This window comes from Bacillus rossius, chromosome 1 (genome assembly GCF_032445375.1).
Source record: "Bacillus rossius redtenbacheri isolate Brsri chromosome 1, Brsri_v3, whole genome shotgun sequence".
Lineage (NCBI taxonomy): Eukaryota > Metazoa > Arthropoda > Insecta > Phasmatodea > Bacillidae > Bacillus > Bacillus rossius.
Genome location: NC_086330.1, coordinates 92,680,228 through 92,699,470, shown reverse-complemented (window position 1 = coordinate 92,699,470; position 19,243 = coordinate 92,680,228). Strand labels below are relative to the sequence as shown.

General features: G+C 33.3%; 1 protein-coding gene across 4 annotated transcripts in view; it reads left to right on the top strand.

The window, feature by feature from the left end:
* LOC134540079 (uncharacterized) overlaps positions 1 to 19,243 on the top strand; it is a 41,791-nt gene that overhangs the window by 16,276 nt on the left and 6,272 nt on the right. Inside the window, exons 2-4 of one of the 4 annotated variants that reach the window (XM_063382546.1) lie at positions 10,349 to 11,468; positions 11,663 to 11,884; positions 12,417 to 12,539. In XM_063382546.1, coding sequence (XP_063238616.1) covers positions 10,375 to 11,468; positions 11,663 to 11,884; positions 12,417 to 12,539 — 1,439 coding nt within the window. In that variant the 5' untranslated portion in view covers positions 10,349 to 10,374. Of the gene's footprint in view, positions 1 to 10,335; positions 11,469 to 11,662; positions 11,885 to 12,416; positions 12,540 to 19,243 lie in introns of all 4 variants that reach the window. The other 3 variants (XM_063382550.1, XM_063382553.1, XM_063382562.1) reach the window with 3 other exon arrangements.

Here is a 19,243-nt window from a genome sequence, read left to right as displayed (position 1 = left end):
CGTGCTTTTGTTGTATTATCCATGTTTTCTTTTTTTTTTAATTTTTAGCATGTTTATATGATATTTATGAAAAATTAATAAGATTAGTGCATTGTGATCCCTATCCCAGGAAACCCTGCTATTGCAACAGTGAACTGGTATGTAATGTTGGTAACATTTGTATGAGAGGTATCATCACGTTTTCAGTATCATTTTGTTTGTATACTGTTGATGATGTGTATAGTTTACAATGCTCAGTTTACATCCTCAAGGGACAAAAAAATCAGAATTGACTTGGTTTTGTTTGCGAGTGATTAATTTATGTCTGCAATCTGTTAGACTACTCATTTATTCTTTAATCTTATCTGTGGTTGGTTATAATAGGCAAGTAGGTTAGAATTAATTATTATTTTACTGGTGTGTAAGTGGTGTACAACATTTCAAGATCATTACCTGTATGCAGATGTGTGTCACACCACCATATCTTGGGTTCAGGCGAATATGCAAAATGCAAAAGTCTAGTTCATTGTTGTTGTTGCCAATTGAAAGGTTTCCTTTAAAAAAATGGAAAAATCACATAAAATGTGACCAAGTATTTCAGTGAAGGATGTGAAGGAATAATTCCAGTTCTACATTGCACTTTGTCAGTACATAGTTGTTTTTGTTACTTATACAGGTGTGTGGCTTTTCTGCTAAAGTAGCAGTCTTTATTTACAGGTTAATCATATGGAGTATAATTAAAAGGGTTTGAAAAAAGACATTCTATACTGACAGAATCCAGTATTATATAAATGTTACACTTTTTTTTGTTGCATAATGTCAACATATGTTCCTATTTTTTCTGTGAGTATCTTATTATGCATAGTTATTGCCCCATTGTCACAAATATTTGTGAAAATTTTGGTTCTGTAATGAAAGAAATGATTTATGTGACTACCAGTTGTAATTAGTATACCTACTGCTTTCACCTTTATCGTGTCATAATGTAACATAGTCAGAATTTTGTTTAATGCTTATGGTTATTTGAGTCGCTGCCAAAGATATGCTGATGTAGTACCACAGTTACAGTCTTATTAATTTGTGTACATGTCATTAAGGCACATATGGTGTGGCAATATTAGGTTATACCTACTACAGTCTAAGTTGCTTTGATTTATGCTTTGTAATATTTTCTAATTGTAATTATGTCATGGTTATTTGTTAAGTTCGACCGATTATCATGAAAATTTATTTATTTATTTTATTTATTTATTTATTTATTTGTAATTGTAACATGCCAACTAACATGACAAAGCCTTTAATAGTTGGCACACAATTAGACACATATACACTCACAATAATAAACATAAATGAAAAACACAAAACAATACAATATAATACATATAAAAACAAAACACACATAACGAAGACAATAAAACAAAATTCAAACGTTACAATTTAGACAATACAAAACTGAAACACACATGATCATTAAGAACTAAGGAAAATAATTAAAGTATTTATCAAATTTATTAAAATTGATTATTAGCCTAAAGATAAGATCATTATTTCTGTTAACTGTACATAAAGTGGAAGTTAAACGACTGTTAAAAGGAGGTACTCTTAAACCGGTGTTGTCAAGTATATATTTACAGTTCAATTTGTTAGTATAACAGTTTTTAATGAAAATAGAGTCAAGTAATTCTCTTCGACTTGAGAGAGAGATCAGATTGGGTAGAAGAAGATGTTTTTGATTAATAATATTTATTAATTTATTCTGTATATTTTCGATTTTCATAGTATCGCACATATTGATGTTGTTCCAAATTACTGAGCAGTATTCTAGTTTTGACCTAATTAATGCTAAATAAAGTGAGAGGATAGAATCAGTTTTTGTAGCATAACATGTGACATATTTAATTAAAGCTAATGTTCTTCGGGAACTAGAAATTAAATGTTGAACATGTTGGTGAAAGAACAATTTAGAATCTAGAATGATACCTAAATCTTTGAGAGAAGAGGATTTCTGAATTAAGGTGTTGCCTAATTTATAATCATATTTGATAGGAAGGTATTTTCTAGTAAAGGATATTATTTTTGTTTTGCTTTTGTTGAGGGTCACAAGATTTGCTTTACACCAGTTATTAATTTCATTAATGTCAGTTTGTAATAATAAACAGTCATTAAAAGAGAAAATTTTTCTACTTATTTTTAGATCATCTGCGAATAGAGTGCCAGAAGAATGATTCAGAATTTGAGTAATATCATCAATAAATATGTTAAAAAGTAAAGGAGACAAGGTACCACCTTGAGGAACTCCAGAACTAGCTATAAAATTTGAAGAATTGGAGTTGTTGATAGATACAAAAAAAGTTCAATTTTTAAGGTAGCTAGAAAACCAATTAACATAATTGTCACTAAGACCGAAATTATGTAACTTGCCTAATAGTAATGAATGGTTTACAGTATCGAAAGCTTTAGCAAGATCAAAATAGCAGGCATCTACCTGACCCCTGCTAATGACTTCATTAAAAATAGGATTGAGGAAAGTAATTAGATTGATGGCTGTGGTCATTCCTGATCTAAAGCCATGTTGATTACTAGATAAACGATTTTTTAGTTGGAAATTAGTGATTTTAAAAACTATTTTTTCAAAAATTTTAGAGAGACCATTTAATAGTGATATTGGTCTATAGTTAACCACATTTAATTTGCTTCCGTTTTTATGAATTGGAATAACTTTTGCAATTTTCCATTTATTTGGAAAAACTTGGGTTCTTAAACTAGTATTAAATAAATGTTTTAATAGGGGTACTAATAAATGTGAACAGCCTTTCAGAATAAAATTAGGAATCCTGTCGGGTCCTGTAGACATTGAGGGTTTTAGAGCCCTTATGCCCTTAAACACAAGGCTGTCAGAAACAGAGGGAACAGATATTGTAGGTATCAAGGAATGAATTTAAGGTGGGAACTTGGTAATTGACATTAGAGGACACATAAACACTTGAACAGTATTCAGCAAATACATTAGTCAACACCGCTGGATCACTAGATACAACATCATTAACTTTTAACGAATGCTGTTCATGATAACCGTTTTTTATTAATTTGACATAGCACCAAAACTTCTTAGGGTTGTTCTTGATATTATTGTTAGTGGTTCTGGTCCAATTTATTTTATCACGCTTGATAAGATATTTGGTTTGTTTTCGAAAGAATGAAAATTTAGTATAATAGTACATATTTTTGTTTCTTCTGTAAAGTTTGTGAAAATGTTTCTTGGATTTTAAAGCTTGAATTAAGTCTTTTGAAAACCAAACAGGGTATTTAGATGGTTTGCTAATGAAAACGGGGATGAATTCATTAATATTGTGACATATACAAGTAGTTAATTGATCAATAAGATAGTTAACATCAGTAGATTCATAGAAATTTGACCAATCATAGTTTTTAACAGCATTGTAATGACCAAGATAGTCACCATTTATATAGGACCTAGAGACTCTAGTAGAACTGACCACATAAGGAATGCTGTCAGATATTATTTTTATAATTAAGGCAGGATGATATGGGTCTTCAGTGAAGATTGCTTCATCCGCATGAGATACTGAACATTGCGAGATGTTTGTAAAACAAAGATCTAAGAGGTTTTTGGATGATAGGATTGTATTATACTGAGGAGAGATAGACCAAGACTAGATATAAAGTTTATAAGATATTGTGCTTTAGTTTTGATGTGCGTGTGCACAATGTTGGTAGTTAGATTATTGGTCCAATCAACACCTGGGACGTTAAAATCACCAAGTAGCACTAACTCATCTTGATAAGCAGCCAGTTTATCTTCTAAAGTCTCAAAATAAGATGAATAAATATTTAGAGATGTTTGGGGTGGTAAATATATATTGCCAATTATAAAGGATTTATTCTGAGTCATTTTAACTTTTAACCAAACAGATTCAATTCCGGGGTAGTCCAGGTTAAAAATAGGCTGAATAGAAGTGAATTTAAACTTATTGACTGCTATCAAAACACCGCCACCACGATCTTTAGAAGTCAGCAAGGTGTGTCTATCATTTCTGTAGATTGAGTATTGATCTGTGAAGTAGTGGGAATTAATGTTAAGATCGTTGAACCAGGTTTCAGTTAGACAGATTAAATCATAATTAGAGATAATAATGTTTTCATAGAATTCTTTTGATTTAGTTCTTAGACCACAGATGTTTTGATAAAAAATTTCCAATTCCTTTGAAATAGGATACACAAAAACAAATTACGGTGCTCCTCCTAGCACCGGAGACAGGTTCGTTGCAGTGACACCAGCTGATAAGGGTTTCATGGGGATGACGGTCTTGTCAGTGCTGACAGAATTATTTGATGTTGAGTCACTGGTAGCAATTTGTTCCGGGTGGAGTTTACCGTAGAAGGGACTGATTAAGCACCCACTCGGCCAGAATACTATGTTATTTATTCTATTAAAATCTTCTTCAAGTACTACTATGTGAAACAAAGCGTAAGAATCAAATTTGGTTCTAAGTTTAACTACCTTAACATGTGAAAGATTGAGTTCATTAGTTATATAGTCAACTATCTCGTTTGCATGAACAGAAGGATCAAAACGAGTAACAAACAGTGCTTTTGTTCTTCTCGGAACAGGCTTGGCGACCGTTTTAAGGGTGGGAATATTCCTGATTCCCACTTGCATCGGTGTTTTCTTTCTCTCCGGCTCACGCTTGGATTTAGTATTCGCATTCATTTTGGATTTTCGTGCATTTTGCACAATGGTGAAGCCGTCAGAGTCAGCATGTTGGTTGGTGTGGTTGTTTTTGGTGACATCACTTTTTTCACGCTGCGTCGGAAGTGTATGTCACTGGACGGACGCCTGTTACCCGAGACGCTCTGTGCTGCTACACGTTCAGTTTTTTTGTCGCTCAAAGACTTCATTAAAGCCTGACTATAAGATATCTCACTTTTATTTATTACAAACAAACTTTCTTTTATTGAGATGAGTTCTTGTTTAATCACAGCCGTTTCAGAGCGGGAGTCGATAAGCAGACACTTAAGTTGAGCGTTTTCGTTTTGAAGAACATCAACTTTATTGCAAAGCAGTTCAACCTTTTTAATTAAATCATCGAGTTTAAGAGCATCTGGCTTCATTATTTCCAGCTTGGTTATCTCCAACGTGGTTAGTTCCTGAGTTGCACTAGAACTGGAACCAGATTTCTTGGTCGGTGATCTAAACATTTCCGTGTTGACGACCTGCACTGACTTTAAAGAGAGAGGTTCATAATGGGGCAAAAAACCCCGGAAATCAGGTTGATCTAAGATGGAAGAATTAATATTTGACACCAACAGATGATGTTAAACCAAAATAGATCAAGATAACCGACGGTAAACGAGGAGCGCGCGCGCACACGTCCGTTGGCTATGGACTCCCGGTCGCTACTAATGTCAGTGTATATTTATTTTGAGTGTCTTAACTTGCAAGAAAAAGGGCAAAACCTAATGCCAATATCTGCTGTCATTAAGTCATCACAATCACGGAGCATAGATTCACCCCATTTACCTCTTCCATCTGTGAGTGCAGCTATGTGCTTCAATGCATTGTCTGTTGCTGTTGAGAAATCTGGTCTCATATTGTCATCATAAAAGAAGCTTTCATGTTTTCATATTTAGTGCCCTTCAATTTTTTTTATTTTAGAGTTAGCAGTGCAGCCTTCTGCTGGTATAAATTAGAATATAAATTAGAACTAGATTTTATTTTTTATTTAATTTATTAATGTATTCTGTTGAGTCTTTGATTATGGTAGGTACCATAAGTTTGTAACAAGTCATTTGTTCATGAATTGTAATATTTACAGTTTAAATATCCAAAAGCATATTAAGATCAAATCTCGCCTATGTCTTTCGCTTTTGAGACATCCTATTGAGATTTTTAGAGTGTGGCATTGTGATCTTCAGCATGTTTAAAAACAGTATTTATTGTTTTCTATAGACTCTTACCTGCTATATGTACATGAATGATGAAATATATAATTTTTTTAGAAACGTACAAGGTGCAGTTAGTTTGAGCGGAGCGTAGATGAACTGAACACCATTTCACAATCTAGAAGGACATATGAAACACTTTGTCAGTATATTGAGTATTCATAAAACATGCATGACAGTATTTATGATTATGTATGATGTAATACAAACTTCCAATAAAATATGATGATACGGACAACTTTCAATTCTCTGGCAAACTGATACCAGCTCTTCGGAAGCTAACAACACTATACAAGAGACATTCTGAAAAATGGATTCAGACATCGACATGGCGCATTGTTTCCTTTTTAATTCCCTCAAAAACACTCACATATCACTACAGCCTCACAATGACTGCAATTTTAAAGGATAAAAATTTTGTTTATTTACATTTATGTAATTGAAAATTTCTGCATTTTTTGTCTTAGGCAATCTGAATGTTTGGCATTGGCAGCAGTAATTTGTAGCCATGACAGTCACAATTTAACTTGTGCTGCCATGTGAGTTCTTTACTTAGTGCTACCAACCCTACAAACAAAGTACTTCCTTGTTTTTTTGTCCACAAGCATGTTTTACCAAACAAGCAGATGCTAGAAAATGTATATTTTTTAAATTTTGTGCATTATTTTACGTAATTTGCGTAACTTTGGAGGGAATAAAAAATGTCTCAGAAATGAAAACGTCTCACACTGCAAGAAAAAATTGATGTGATTAATATGCATGAAAAAGAAAAACTTAGTGTTCGTGAGCTAGCAAGTAAATTCAGTGTTTGTGGGAAAAACACAAATAAGGAGAAATTATAAAAAAGTAAAGCTGCACTTACAAATTTGTGGTTGGAGGATAGTAATGTGTCAAGAAAACACTCATTTCCGAAAAATGAAGGTTTAGCAGTAAATAATATAACGTATGAATGGTTCTGCAGGGCAAGAAGTAACAATATTGCAATATGTGGGCCTCTCATTCGCGAGAAGACACTGCAAATTGCCAAGACATAACTTGGTTTGTTTTCGCAAAAAACTAAGCACAAGAACTAAATTACAATAATTTTGAATCCTCTGTGGTTTGGCTGTACAAATTTAGCATAAGACATAACAAGATATAACATCTATTACAAAAATGTTTACTGGGAAGGTGCGGAAGTATACGTAAACGTCGTAGCTCAGTCAAATGATAAAATGAAAGAGCTCTGCAGTGAGTATTCTGAAAAAAACTTTAAATCTGTGATGAAACTGAACTTTTCTGTTGTGCATTGCGTGACAAAACAATGTGCTAAGAACTGAAAAATATATGGGTGGAAGAATTTCAAAAGAAAGATGGATCTTTTTACTCTTGTGTAAATATGGCAGGCAAATTTAAGAAACCTGTTATCATTAAAATAGTAAAACAGCATGTTTTAAGGGAATAAACATGAATTCTCTTGGCATTGAATGGCACGCAAACAAATAGGCCTAAGTGACCTGAAAATTTTTAACTTTACGGTTTGCCAGTTTAGTCGGGAAATGAGACAGGGAAAAGGAAAAAAATATTTTGTTTATAAACGATGTTTGATCAAGAGACTCTCATCAATGCAACACAGGAAGTTGAACGTGATCCCTCTGACATCAATTAAGCGGATCTTATAGTAAGACGTTAACTAAGCTATGAAAGGAACGGGACTATTGAAACTTTTTTCCTTAAAAAAATGTGATACAGAGGGTTTGAAAGTGATAAGTGAAATTAAACATTTGAAAAAAAAATTTGTTTGCCGCAAAGCAAACAAAATTAAACTTCATAACAAGTGCTCTACATGAGATGTGTAAATGAAGATGGATAAGTTTTAAGGTAAACAGTTTTGTTGTTATAATTACTAATTTTTTAAATAATTTTTTTTTTCAATACTTTTTATTATGAAAATCATATATATATATATATATATTTTTTTTTAAGTGTAGGTGAGGTTAAGTAAAACAATCTAGTTCTCATAGATAATAATTTTCTTTCCTCATGACTGTCCTTTATTGACAATTTTTACTGTACACTACTATGTAAATAATGGGAAATTCCTTGTACCCTTGTAGAAATAAATCATGATTTTATTTTTGTATTGTCTTTGATTTTATAGTTTTTTGTGGAAAAAATTGAGAAAAAAAAGGTTTTGTTAAAATGACTGCTGTTGGTTTCTCAATTTTTTCCACTTGATTCCCTACACTCAGAACTCAAATTGTGTTCATCACAATACCAGGAGATTTGCCTTCAGGACTGAAGTGCTGTAACTCCACAGTCTTGTGGCCAGATGTTTCTTAGGATATGGTCTTGTTATCCTGTCTACATAATATATACTATCATCATGTTGCGTTGAGTAGTTTTAACTTTAGTACAGTTTTTGAAGTTATGTCTTAATGCCAAAGTTCACTTTTTTTTCTTTTTTTTTGCAAATTTTGTAGTCATCATTATGAGGGTGTCAGTTCAGCCCAAAATTTGGTGTTTTTATTATATTTTGTAATTAGCTGTGGGTTCAAGGTTATACATAAATTTTTTCTCCTAAGAAGCAACTAAATATGGCTTGTGATTTGTGGAAGTAATGCAGAAATCTCCTGGTACAACTTGTCATTTTCATGGCACATAAAAATTTTTTCGTGATAAACACAGTTATTGATATGGTGGGGCTGATACTTTGATGAATTCAGGTTTTGCTCTTGAAAATGTTGTACACCTTTTGCTGCTTGTGTCAAGGAATATTTGGTTGTCTAATTTTTTGTTATTTGAGGATGTAAACTGGTTTCATTAATAGGTTTATTTTCTTGATGTATAGAGCAAGCTTGGCTTTTTGAGAATATGTAAGTCCAACAGCACAATTAAGAATATATGAGAGGGAATTTGCCATGGAACTTGTTAAGGAACCAATCTGCCATTTGGAGTGAAATAGGAAGCTACATAATTATCATGGCTGGAACCAGAGTCCTCCCCAGTGCTAACCCATGATGTGCTCCTGCACCACCTAAAGCAACTGTATCCATCAGCAGAAGTTTGTGACTGTTTTAGATTAGTGTGTATTTGTAGTGTGATAGCCAAGACGTCAATAAAACTTGCCAACAGTAGTTGGGTTTGTGTGAGCATCAAGCCTATAATATTAATTCTCAAAATATTGACTTTGCTTCAAACAGTAACCAAATGTATATTTCATGATGGCTTTTGCTAACATGTAGGATATTAAATATTTTTTCTAATATTTTAGAACAATGTTAATTATCCCTTAGAGTGAGTATGATAGCTCACAAATGCTTCAAACACTAAAACATTTTTTTGGTATGCCATACACTTGAAGTGGCCATTTTTTTTAGTATCCATGTTTTACACCTTCTTAATTATTTATAATTTTATAATGGTTTAGTGCAAAACATGTTAAACTATGTTTCATGTGTTAGGAATGTGATAAATCTTCAAATTTATAGGTATTTTAAAAGACTATGGTTTAGCAATTTGCAGAATTTTCTTTAATAGTGTTGAAAAAGTAGATAAAGATGTAAGTTCCCTTTGAAAGTTTTAGTGAATTGGTAATTAATTAAGGTTTTTAGGATTAATACTTAAACTTCCCAAAGTAAAATTTGTGTTTTGTATGTTGCAGAGTAGCAACTGGTGGCATGTTTTTGTGCACTAGCAGTTTATGTGCACCAAACTGTAGTTAATGCAAAACTCTCACTGAACAGCCAGAATATTTGCCTTAAGAAATAGGTATTAATGCGATAATTAGTATAAGTGAATGCCTCTCATGTTGAAATACTGTAATTGCTGTGTTCTTTGTAAGGCAAAGAGATGTGAATAGTGCTGTGTGACTGGCATGCACTGTAAGATGTCACTTACCGTCTCCCTCCCCTCTGAAGGTTTTTCCAGCTGCCAGCTGTCCAGCTTGCCCTCCAGGTAACAGACTGACTGACACACAGTGTGTTGCTTGAGCAGTTTCTGTGCCTCCTTTCTCTCCTTTATTCTGCCAGATATTCAAGTATTGCAATGTAGAGCATTCGGACACTTATACCTTAACTTTTATTTTGCAAGTTTTGTAAGTTTTTAGTTTTTACAGCTTAAGATTAGGTTGGAGTGCATTGTAAAAAAATTACATGTAATTTGGGTTATTTTTCTAATGGAATGTAAGTTTTTTGTTTGGATTGGTGATGATGGTAAACCCTTTTATTACTTGTACTACATTTATTTTGTACATGTATGTAGTAAATTTTACAAATAGTCATAGTAATTATGTAAAATAGATCCTTTTTGTGTGCAGAAATTGACTGTTTATTTGTACTTTTATGTCATTGTGTTCTGTTGCCTCAGAACAGGCTAGCTTTATGTTTGTAGAATTTAACATGTGATATATAGTTGTGTGTTGCAGGCTGTTGTGGGAAACAAGGCATCTTCATGCGTATACGTAAAGCGGAAATTTCCATAAGAGGTAAAAACAGGAAACGCAAGTTCAGAAGATCATTTCCTAAAATTTGGAACAGAATAAAGCGTAGCAGAGTTTTTTATGCGATGAATGCTGATATGAGTTCTGATGTCATCAGTCTAATTGATGATGAGGAGAATGTTTCAAGCCAGAGTACAGTTGGAAGGTCTGTTGTGCTCAGGGGGTCCCAGGAAACTAAAAGAGGACCACGGGGTAGATGTGGGTGGATGCGTAAACCAAACAGCCAGGTCACCAATATTGTTGATTTGAGCACTGATCAGGAACTGGAATGCTGTGCCTCTCAGTCAAGAAGACAGCGTAAAAGGAAGGCTGCAGTTTTGGGTGTTGGAGATGAAATAGGCATTCGTAAAAAGTTAAAGGTGATGAACAAACCTGTGACAGTTGTTAGTGATGTTGGAGATGAAGTGAAAATTCTTGGTTTAAACACTGGGTCTGTTTCCTCAAAGATAAGTAATTCAAATGATGTTGAAATGTTACCACCAGAGAAAAATTCTAGTTTGCTTAAAACTGAGAAAGCAAAACCAACTACCAGTATGGAGAGAGTTCAGGACAAACCAAGTCTAGACCAGGAACAAGAAACAAATGACAGTGTAATTATTTTAGAGGACAGTGATGATGAATCCACGGAAGTTGTGAATCCAAATAGTGGCTGTAATTATATTCCTCTGGCACGAAAGCGTCTCAACTCATCGATCGAAGTACTGGATCACATCCGTGGAACGCCACAATCGGCAGAGTTGCTGGTTGTCAAACACATTGCCCCTCCTTCGCAGAGCAGCTCCAAGCAAAGTAACGAGGCAGTCACAATGTTTGAAGACCGTACCGGTAACTCTGAACAGTTTTATACTCCAGATTTTTGGAAGACTTTGAAGAATCGACATGCAAATGGCCAGTCAAAGAAAAAGAAGCTGGGATGTGTTGGAGTCAAAATGCAATCTAAACCAGTGAAGCAAAGAGATGACAGTAATATTTATAACCCATCTCCTGTCTGTGAGAAAGGAGGCTTGCGCCCAATCATCATTGATGGCAACAATGTGGCGTGGGGGTATGTTCTCATTTAGTTCACTGTACTTTTGTTTATGTTACGCATTTCAGAAAATTTTGAAAGCTATAATAAAACTTTGAAATTTTACTGGTATTTTTTGTGACACTCATATACTACATATGTTGTTGTTGATATGTTTTTTTTTTCTTTTTTTTTTCTTTTCATTTTTTGTATTCATTTTACTTTTGTTTCAGCCATGGCAACCATAAATATTTTTCAGCTTCAGGCCTTGAGATTTGTATAAAATACTTTGATCAGCGCAAACACAGAGTGATAGCATTTGTGCCTCAGTATCGTAAGACCAGTAAAGTCCCCGGACTCATGGACATGCTAGACAAGTATGAGAAGCTCGGCCAGATAGTCATAACACCTAGTCGCATAATTGATGGAAAGTCAGTGTCATCTTATGATGATAGGCAAGTAACGCTTAATTCCTTTACAAATATGTAGTTTGTATTTTAATATTTTAGTCAAGTTTGAAATATTCTAATCTATAATCACTTTTACAATCACAACTGCTATTTATAAGAAATTTTAAGCTACAATGGTAACAATTTGTGCAAATTTACACTTAAAAATTATACAGCTTAATGTTTCAATGTATATTTCTTAGTCCAATTGTTTCTTTACAAGTTTATTGAATTTTTAAATTTTTCATTCTTTAAGACAACAGTTAGAAGATTGAAATGTGAGTTGCAGGAAGTTTTTTCAAGAACTTTTAGGTAAAATTTATGAGGGGTATTGATTCAATAATTTACAGTTTAAAAGATTCATTTATTTCTTTGACCATTATTAGAATACATTTTTACTTTCCAAACAATGCAAGTGGTCTGTGACATAATTTCTTGAAAGTGTGTTCGCAAAGTGCGTGATGTGGACTGCCCGGCTGAGCCTCGGTTCTGCAAGTAGCAGCGTGTCGTGTGTCGAAGTTGGTAGTCGTTGTTGTAGGTACATTGTGCAGGCTGCTACAGAACTGGGCGGTGTCATAGTGTCCACCGACAACTACCGGGATCTCATGGCCGAGAATCAACGCTGGAAGGAGACCATAGAGAAGAGGTATCTTTCCAGTCAGTAGGTTTAGCATGGTGCTTCATGGATGAGTGATGTGTGTTGACTGAGTGCATCTAGTGCGAGCTTGCTGTGTAGATTGTTTTGCAAACCTGCACCAGCAAGACAAGAGAGCAGAGTGATTTGAAGTGATATTATGATTTTAGATGAACAGATCTAACTACCCTGAGAAAACCACGGACCATCACAAATAACAATATTGCTTTTTTCAAATACTGAAATCAAATCAGAACTTTAGAAAAGCCATTTCTTTCCCATTGATGCACGAAAGATAGTTTTAGATGTAGATTGTCAATATTTATAGTATATTCTTTTTAATTTAACTTTGGTTTTCTTTCAGTTTGGTATTCTGTTACTGTACATAAATGATAAATGTTGTGTTCACTGCCTTTATAAGTATTTAGGTGGTCCTTTTGTTATACATACTTGCAAAATGAATCATTGCGATTGGTAATAGCTGGACTGTTGGATCACTTGCCTCCATCGAGGCACTCGCTGTGATATTACATCTCACATAATTGAATATTTTATTTTGTTTCTCCCAACCATAAATGATAATTCTTTGTAAAATATATATTAATTGCTCTATGAAATAGTGCTTTGAATTTATGATGTAAAGGAAAAAGCCAATCTGTTGATTGGAATTCTTTATTGTAAGAAAATTTTATTAATGGTAGAATGTTTTTATGATATCAGAAGTGTAATGAAAATGAATAACTGTTAATAAGACATTGAGGTAATGAAATGAAATATTATTCAAAAGTACTGACTACGTAAGTAAATATGAATGCACATCAAGAAATTGTGAAATACCATTATAGTTTGCTACAATGTGATATATGAAACTAGCTGGAATTCAAGATATGTTGAAGTTAGTCAACTAACTATGTTTTAAGGAGTTGAACTACAAAGATTTTTAATTCAAATTCGACGGAGAACTTCAAAAATGAGCTGATAAACTTTGAACTACACCAATTTAACTGCATTCTACAAGAGATGGTACTACAATTGTCTTTGAAGAGAAGTCGCAGCGATTGTCTGGAACACGTCTGCAATGCAAAGAACACGCCCGACGAGGACTGCTGCTGACGATTCCACTTTCTTCCATCGTGCTGTGAGCTGTTTCAACTCAGCTTGTACAGCGACGCATCTTTTTGTACGTGACGTTTGAACAGCATCGTACAAAATCGTCGATATAGTCTTTGATTAATTTATTGTCCAATTTTATGTATCATCAAACGGTATGTACTCAAGTTAGTGTATTGTGTATGTAAATGTTTACTTTGAAAGTGTTTAGGTAATTTTGTGATATTCCAAATTCCATCTCCACACATTGATATTATTCCTTCCCATATTACTTAATATTTACTTGTCTTGAACTTTGCCTTGTTGAATGCTTTGTTTGACCAATTTTAATGTCAATCTTCAGTTCATTTCTGTACTAACTAAAAGCCTATTAGAGTACCCTAGAGAGAAAGAGATTCTTGCAATTGCTTTACTCACACTGAGCTTAGTCAGAATAATATTGTTTGACTTAATCATATGATATATATCTATTAACCTACTCAATTGTATCACTAACTGAAACTGGCTAATCTACACCGATGGAAATCGGAATATCAAATCTTATATTAGTATTATCTTAAAAGGTTATGTAAATAAGCATTTATGTGTTAAGATATTGCTGATCGACTATGATGCAGGAATTTGTATTCATATGGTTGTAATGAAACCTGGCCAGATAGTTGTTAAAAATATAGATCTGACAAAGTGAATATTTAGATTTCATGGTAGATTTGGCTGTACAGGTCAGTGATATACAGTTTATGAAGGTTAATTGGTGCCCTAGAATCCGGAAGTAATGTATTACCCTATACTCAAATTTTAATATTCAGAGTACATTTAAATATTGCATTAAACTGACCAAGTATATGTTAGAAGTAGGTGTTGGTTTCTATGGGCTTTGACTTTTCAACTTTGATACGAATCTATAGCAAAGTTGAAGGTGTGGAGTTGCATATCACATTCCTCCACTCTTTTCATTCTCGTCTCATCAGCATCATCTCTACAGCTCGGTGCCAATGCTGCGTTAAGTTCTAGTTCATTAAGTTGTAGTAACAGTGTTTGGATAATGTTGCATATTTGGTAGAAAAACACTAATATGTGTAATCTATACTTAGTTAGGCATGTTTTAAAAAGTCAATAAAAGAAACCTGCATTAAGAAACACACACACACATATATATGTGTGTGTTTTTCTTAATGCCGGTGTCTTTTATATATATTAGGGATGGGACGATTCCAAAATTTTCGATTCCGATACCAGATTAGCAATTCCTTAAAAAATCCTTCGATTCTCAATACTCGATACTCACCTAGTTAACTTGATATTAAATAATTCAAATTCTATTTGCAACATTTTTTTTTCCAGCTTTCAATACATCTATGATGTAGCATACATCATAAATTCATATTTATCAAATTTGAGTACACAACTAAGTTATTAACATTAACTCATATAAATGTTTACATCATTAGAAGTTAATGGCTCATATGTCAAAGGGGTCAAACTAATCTAAAACTTGTTTTGTAATACAGAATAAAATATAAAAAAATATTTTAGGCTTTCCTTGAGCAGTATAAATTATTTTCGTTCATACAACTTGCCTAACTTAGAGAAGGGTAAAAAATTAACTAAACTTGTTTTGTAATACAGAGTAAAATATAAAAAAATATTTTAGGCTTTCCTTGAGCAGTATAAATTATTTTCGTTCATACAACTTGCCTAACTTAGAGAAGGGTAAAAAAATAACTAAAAAATTTGTAAAATGAAACAGTAACAAAATTAAACAACAACTAGAGAACTAGCAAATGAAAGTGTTGTACTTGATTGTGGTATTTCGGCGTTAAGTTACATTTAAGAAACACACACAAATTCATTCGTTATTTCGGCGTTATGGTCAATTTTGACATTCGGCGTTGTGGTAACGACCCAACAAAATCTATAAAACACTGTTGACCAACTAATCATCATCGTCACACCATTCATAAATGAATGTTTGTTTACATTTTTCCTCTTTTTTGGCACAATTTAAAATGCTTGTGCTGCCCCATACGGCTGGGTGACGAAGTAAAGATAGTTCCCAAGGTCCCCTTTAAGAGTTTCCAGAGGCTGGTACCTGGTTCGCCCGATAATCGCGATCGCGAAAAGAACAGGCCCCTACTAATTTGCAGTGATAATTTTTTTATAAATAAATTTTGTACTTTGACTTCTGTATAACATCGACCCAAGTTTTAGATATTGTTTATTTGGGGAAATATGACTGTGTTATATATGCGTCTAGTCAGTCATAACCCCACTCAAGGAGTCGTTAAATAATTGTATCTGACAGATTTGCAATGTTGTGAAATTTTTATTTTTTTTTTTGCCACATGCGGGAATCGACTTTTATCACTGATTCTCGATTATCTATTATTAAAGTAGAATTGGTAGGTATCGATGAAATTAAGAATCGGTTTTCCCATCCCTAATATATATATATATATATATATAAAACTATTTATTTATTTTTTAAAGTAATAACTTTAATTTACAGAATATGACATGGTCAAAATAAAACATGCTTTTGCTGAGAACACCATGAGTTAATACCATGCTCAAAATGTTCCCTGTTAACAAAATTTTTATTTTTTAATATTATTCTCATTGAAAAATATTACACATTGAATTCCTCCTATTTGCCAATTTTGTGTGGTAAATTATGGACTATATTTGATATTTAGAGCCAAGATTTTAAGGTGTTATAAATAGCAAATGTCGTTAAAATAGTGGATTTTGTTTTCATTCCTAAAACATTAAAACACATGTAATAAGATATTCATATCAAAGTTTTAAAAGAGAACTTGTGACCATAATTTGAGTTTCTATTAAATGTTTATTCTGGACTTAGCTAATTATTCAAAGTTATAAATTGCCTTTAAAAATTTCTGTTAATAGCTTTTTCTCAGTTCTGGTGTTGATGACTACTTGGTTTTTTTCTAATACACTATTTTTAATATAGTACAATTAAATATATTAGTATATTCTGTAAAAATGTTTTTGTAGATACACATCTATACACATATCAAGCAGAAATATTAACTGTCAATAATAATCAGAGGTAGTAAAATCTTGTGAACCATGATATAATGCGAAAACCTCCATTTTCCTTTAAAAACCAAATTTTTAATAATATTTAATAAAACAGCTTTATTTGAAAAATAGTGAAGAAATCAGATCACATTTATGTTTAAAATCTTAGTTATACAATAGCAACGTAAACTTTAATTTAATTCAGCAATTTTACGAACACATTTGCTGTGAATTACTTCTGTAATGTGGAACCATTACATGGTTTTTGAGTTGTAACGCTTCTTTCATAATAAATAAATGCAGCGATCATAATACATAAATGCAGCGAGAGGGCTTCTACTGTCTCACATGGTGCTAGATCAATTGTAACTACACATGCCACTCGAAGTAACAATGTTTGATTAGCATGGTTTTGAAGTAACAATGCAAATTAATTAGGGCATTATTTGAAGTAGCGCTCTTTTTTGTCCTCATAAATTTTTCATTTCCATGTACACATAATGGCAACATCACTTGTGTAACAAATACAATGCAATGAATTAAATATATGGTACTAGTGTAATATTCGTAGTATGATATATAAAAAAACGATAGCTTACCTTTTCCGTAATTGCTATTCGCTTCCTTCATTGCCTATTTTCTTAAGGAAAAAAATATTTAAATATATTGTCTGACTAGCTGCAGTACCCGGCGTTGCCCGGGCTGAAAACTGGGTGAAGGGGACCTTTTTCGAAATCAGATGTAGTTAGTAATTGTATTCTTAATTTGAATGACAAGTGTGCAAAATAATTTATATCACTTTCAGATCCCGACAGACGTTATGCCAGTGTATAGTTACAGTGAAAGTCCGTTGTAGCGAATACGGTCTATAATGTAAAGTCCGCTATAACGATAATTGCTATCGGCACCGTCAGTTTTGCATATGCTGCGTAGGATAAAAATTTCGGAAATAACAAATGCAGCGTGGGCTCATTTTCGCTATAGCGATAGATTACACACCTGTAATTTTGCTCTAAAACAATGAGAAAACATCTACAATTTCCTTAATAAATGAGAAACAGCTTCGCACAATTCGACGCGTCCGGAAAATGAAACAACGCGCCAGATGTGGCCCTCTTGGCAACACCGCACAAGGTGGGGCCTCACAGCGAGCATAGTTTGCCTCGCTGCGACGAAAGCAAGTGTCGTTAACCCACTGTGACAGGGCCCCGCTGCGAGCATTACTTATTTAGAATCACGCAGACTGTAGCCCGTAAATGGGCATAACTCGTCTCACACTTGCATCGTAAGCGTCGCGTACGGTGTAGTTACGGGGAGTTGACGAACACTGAACTTGTCAAGCTCGTCTCTTCTAATCAAAACAAAGCGGTGTTTAAAGATGATGACAATAATGACGATGAACCAAGTGACGTATCTGTTCCGTCGAAAACGTCAGTGATGGAGGCACTTGACACAATCAGTCGTTTTTATCAGCATACAAATGCTTCGACGAAAGATTTGATGAACTTCCAAGAGGTCCAGTAGTTTATTTTGTCCGAAAGTCTAGTGAAATCAAGGCAAACAAAAATTGATTAATTTTTTAAAAAGTGATTTTTAATTTTGTGTTATTTTCCAAGGGTCTGTACGAGTGATTATTTTTGTGTTACTGACCAATTGTCGGAAAAATTATTGTATATAATTTGTATGGTTGTCCAACGTAATTAGAGATTTTTAATTATTTTTTTTTGTGTTTGACATTTTTCATAGGTGTCAACGTGAGTAATAATGTGACAAATTTTAAAATAAATTTCACTACATCTTTGAGTTTACATATTGTTAGTAAGTATTCAAAACTCCGCAAATATGCACACAATATCATCAGCTTAGCGCACATGTCTCCAGCAAACCAGCTGCGGTCAAAGCGACAGGAAGCGGTCGGCATGACCTTGCGTGACCCCGCCCGCCCGTCACCATGTAAACAAACAGCTGTGCGCCGCTTAGCCACGATGTGCGTGACGGCCTTATCACGGCCACGCGGTCTCATATTTCGCAGTCGGCAAGTGCTGATATAGCTTAAAAATGTTATTTTAGTTAGTTTTATGTATATTTCCTTTACTTTTGTTGTGAATTTCCATAGTAAGAACAAGCGAGAAAATAATATATTTTAAAAATGCTACAAAAATAATTTTTTTTTTTTAATTTTGGCTATAACGAACATTCGCTATAACATAAACTTTTGATGTTGTTACAAATTTACGTTATAACGGACTTTTACTGTATTTACCTGTATATATCGAAAAATTGGTGGTCTGTATGTAATCTAGACTTTATAAGCACTATAGAAAAAAGCTGAAAAATAAGAGATCACTAAAATTGAAACGATTCCATTATCTAGCTAATGCTCAGCATGCATTGCAATGCCTCATTGTTTTGTTTTGTAATATGTTTAAAGTAGTTACACATATACAAATGATCCATCCATTTCTGTAAATATATATTTATCTCTATTTACATCTATATATGTATCTCTCTATCTCTATTTATCTCTTTATATCTACATACATATATATCTCTTTATCTAACCCATTTCATTCTCT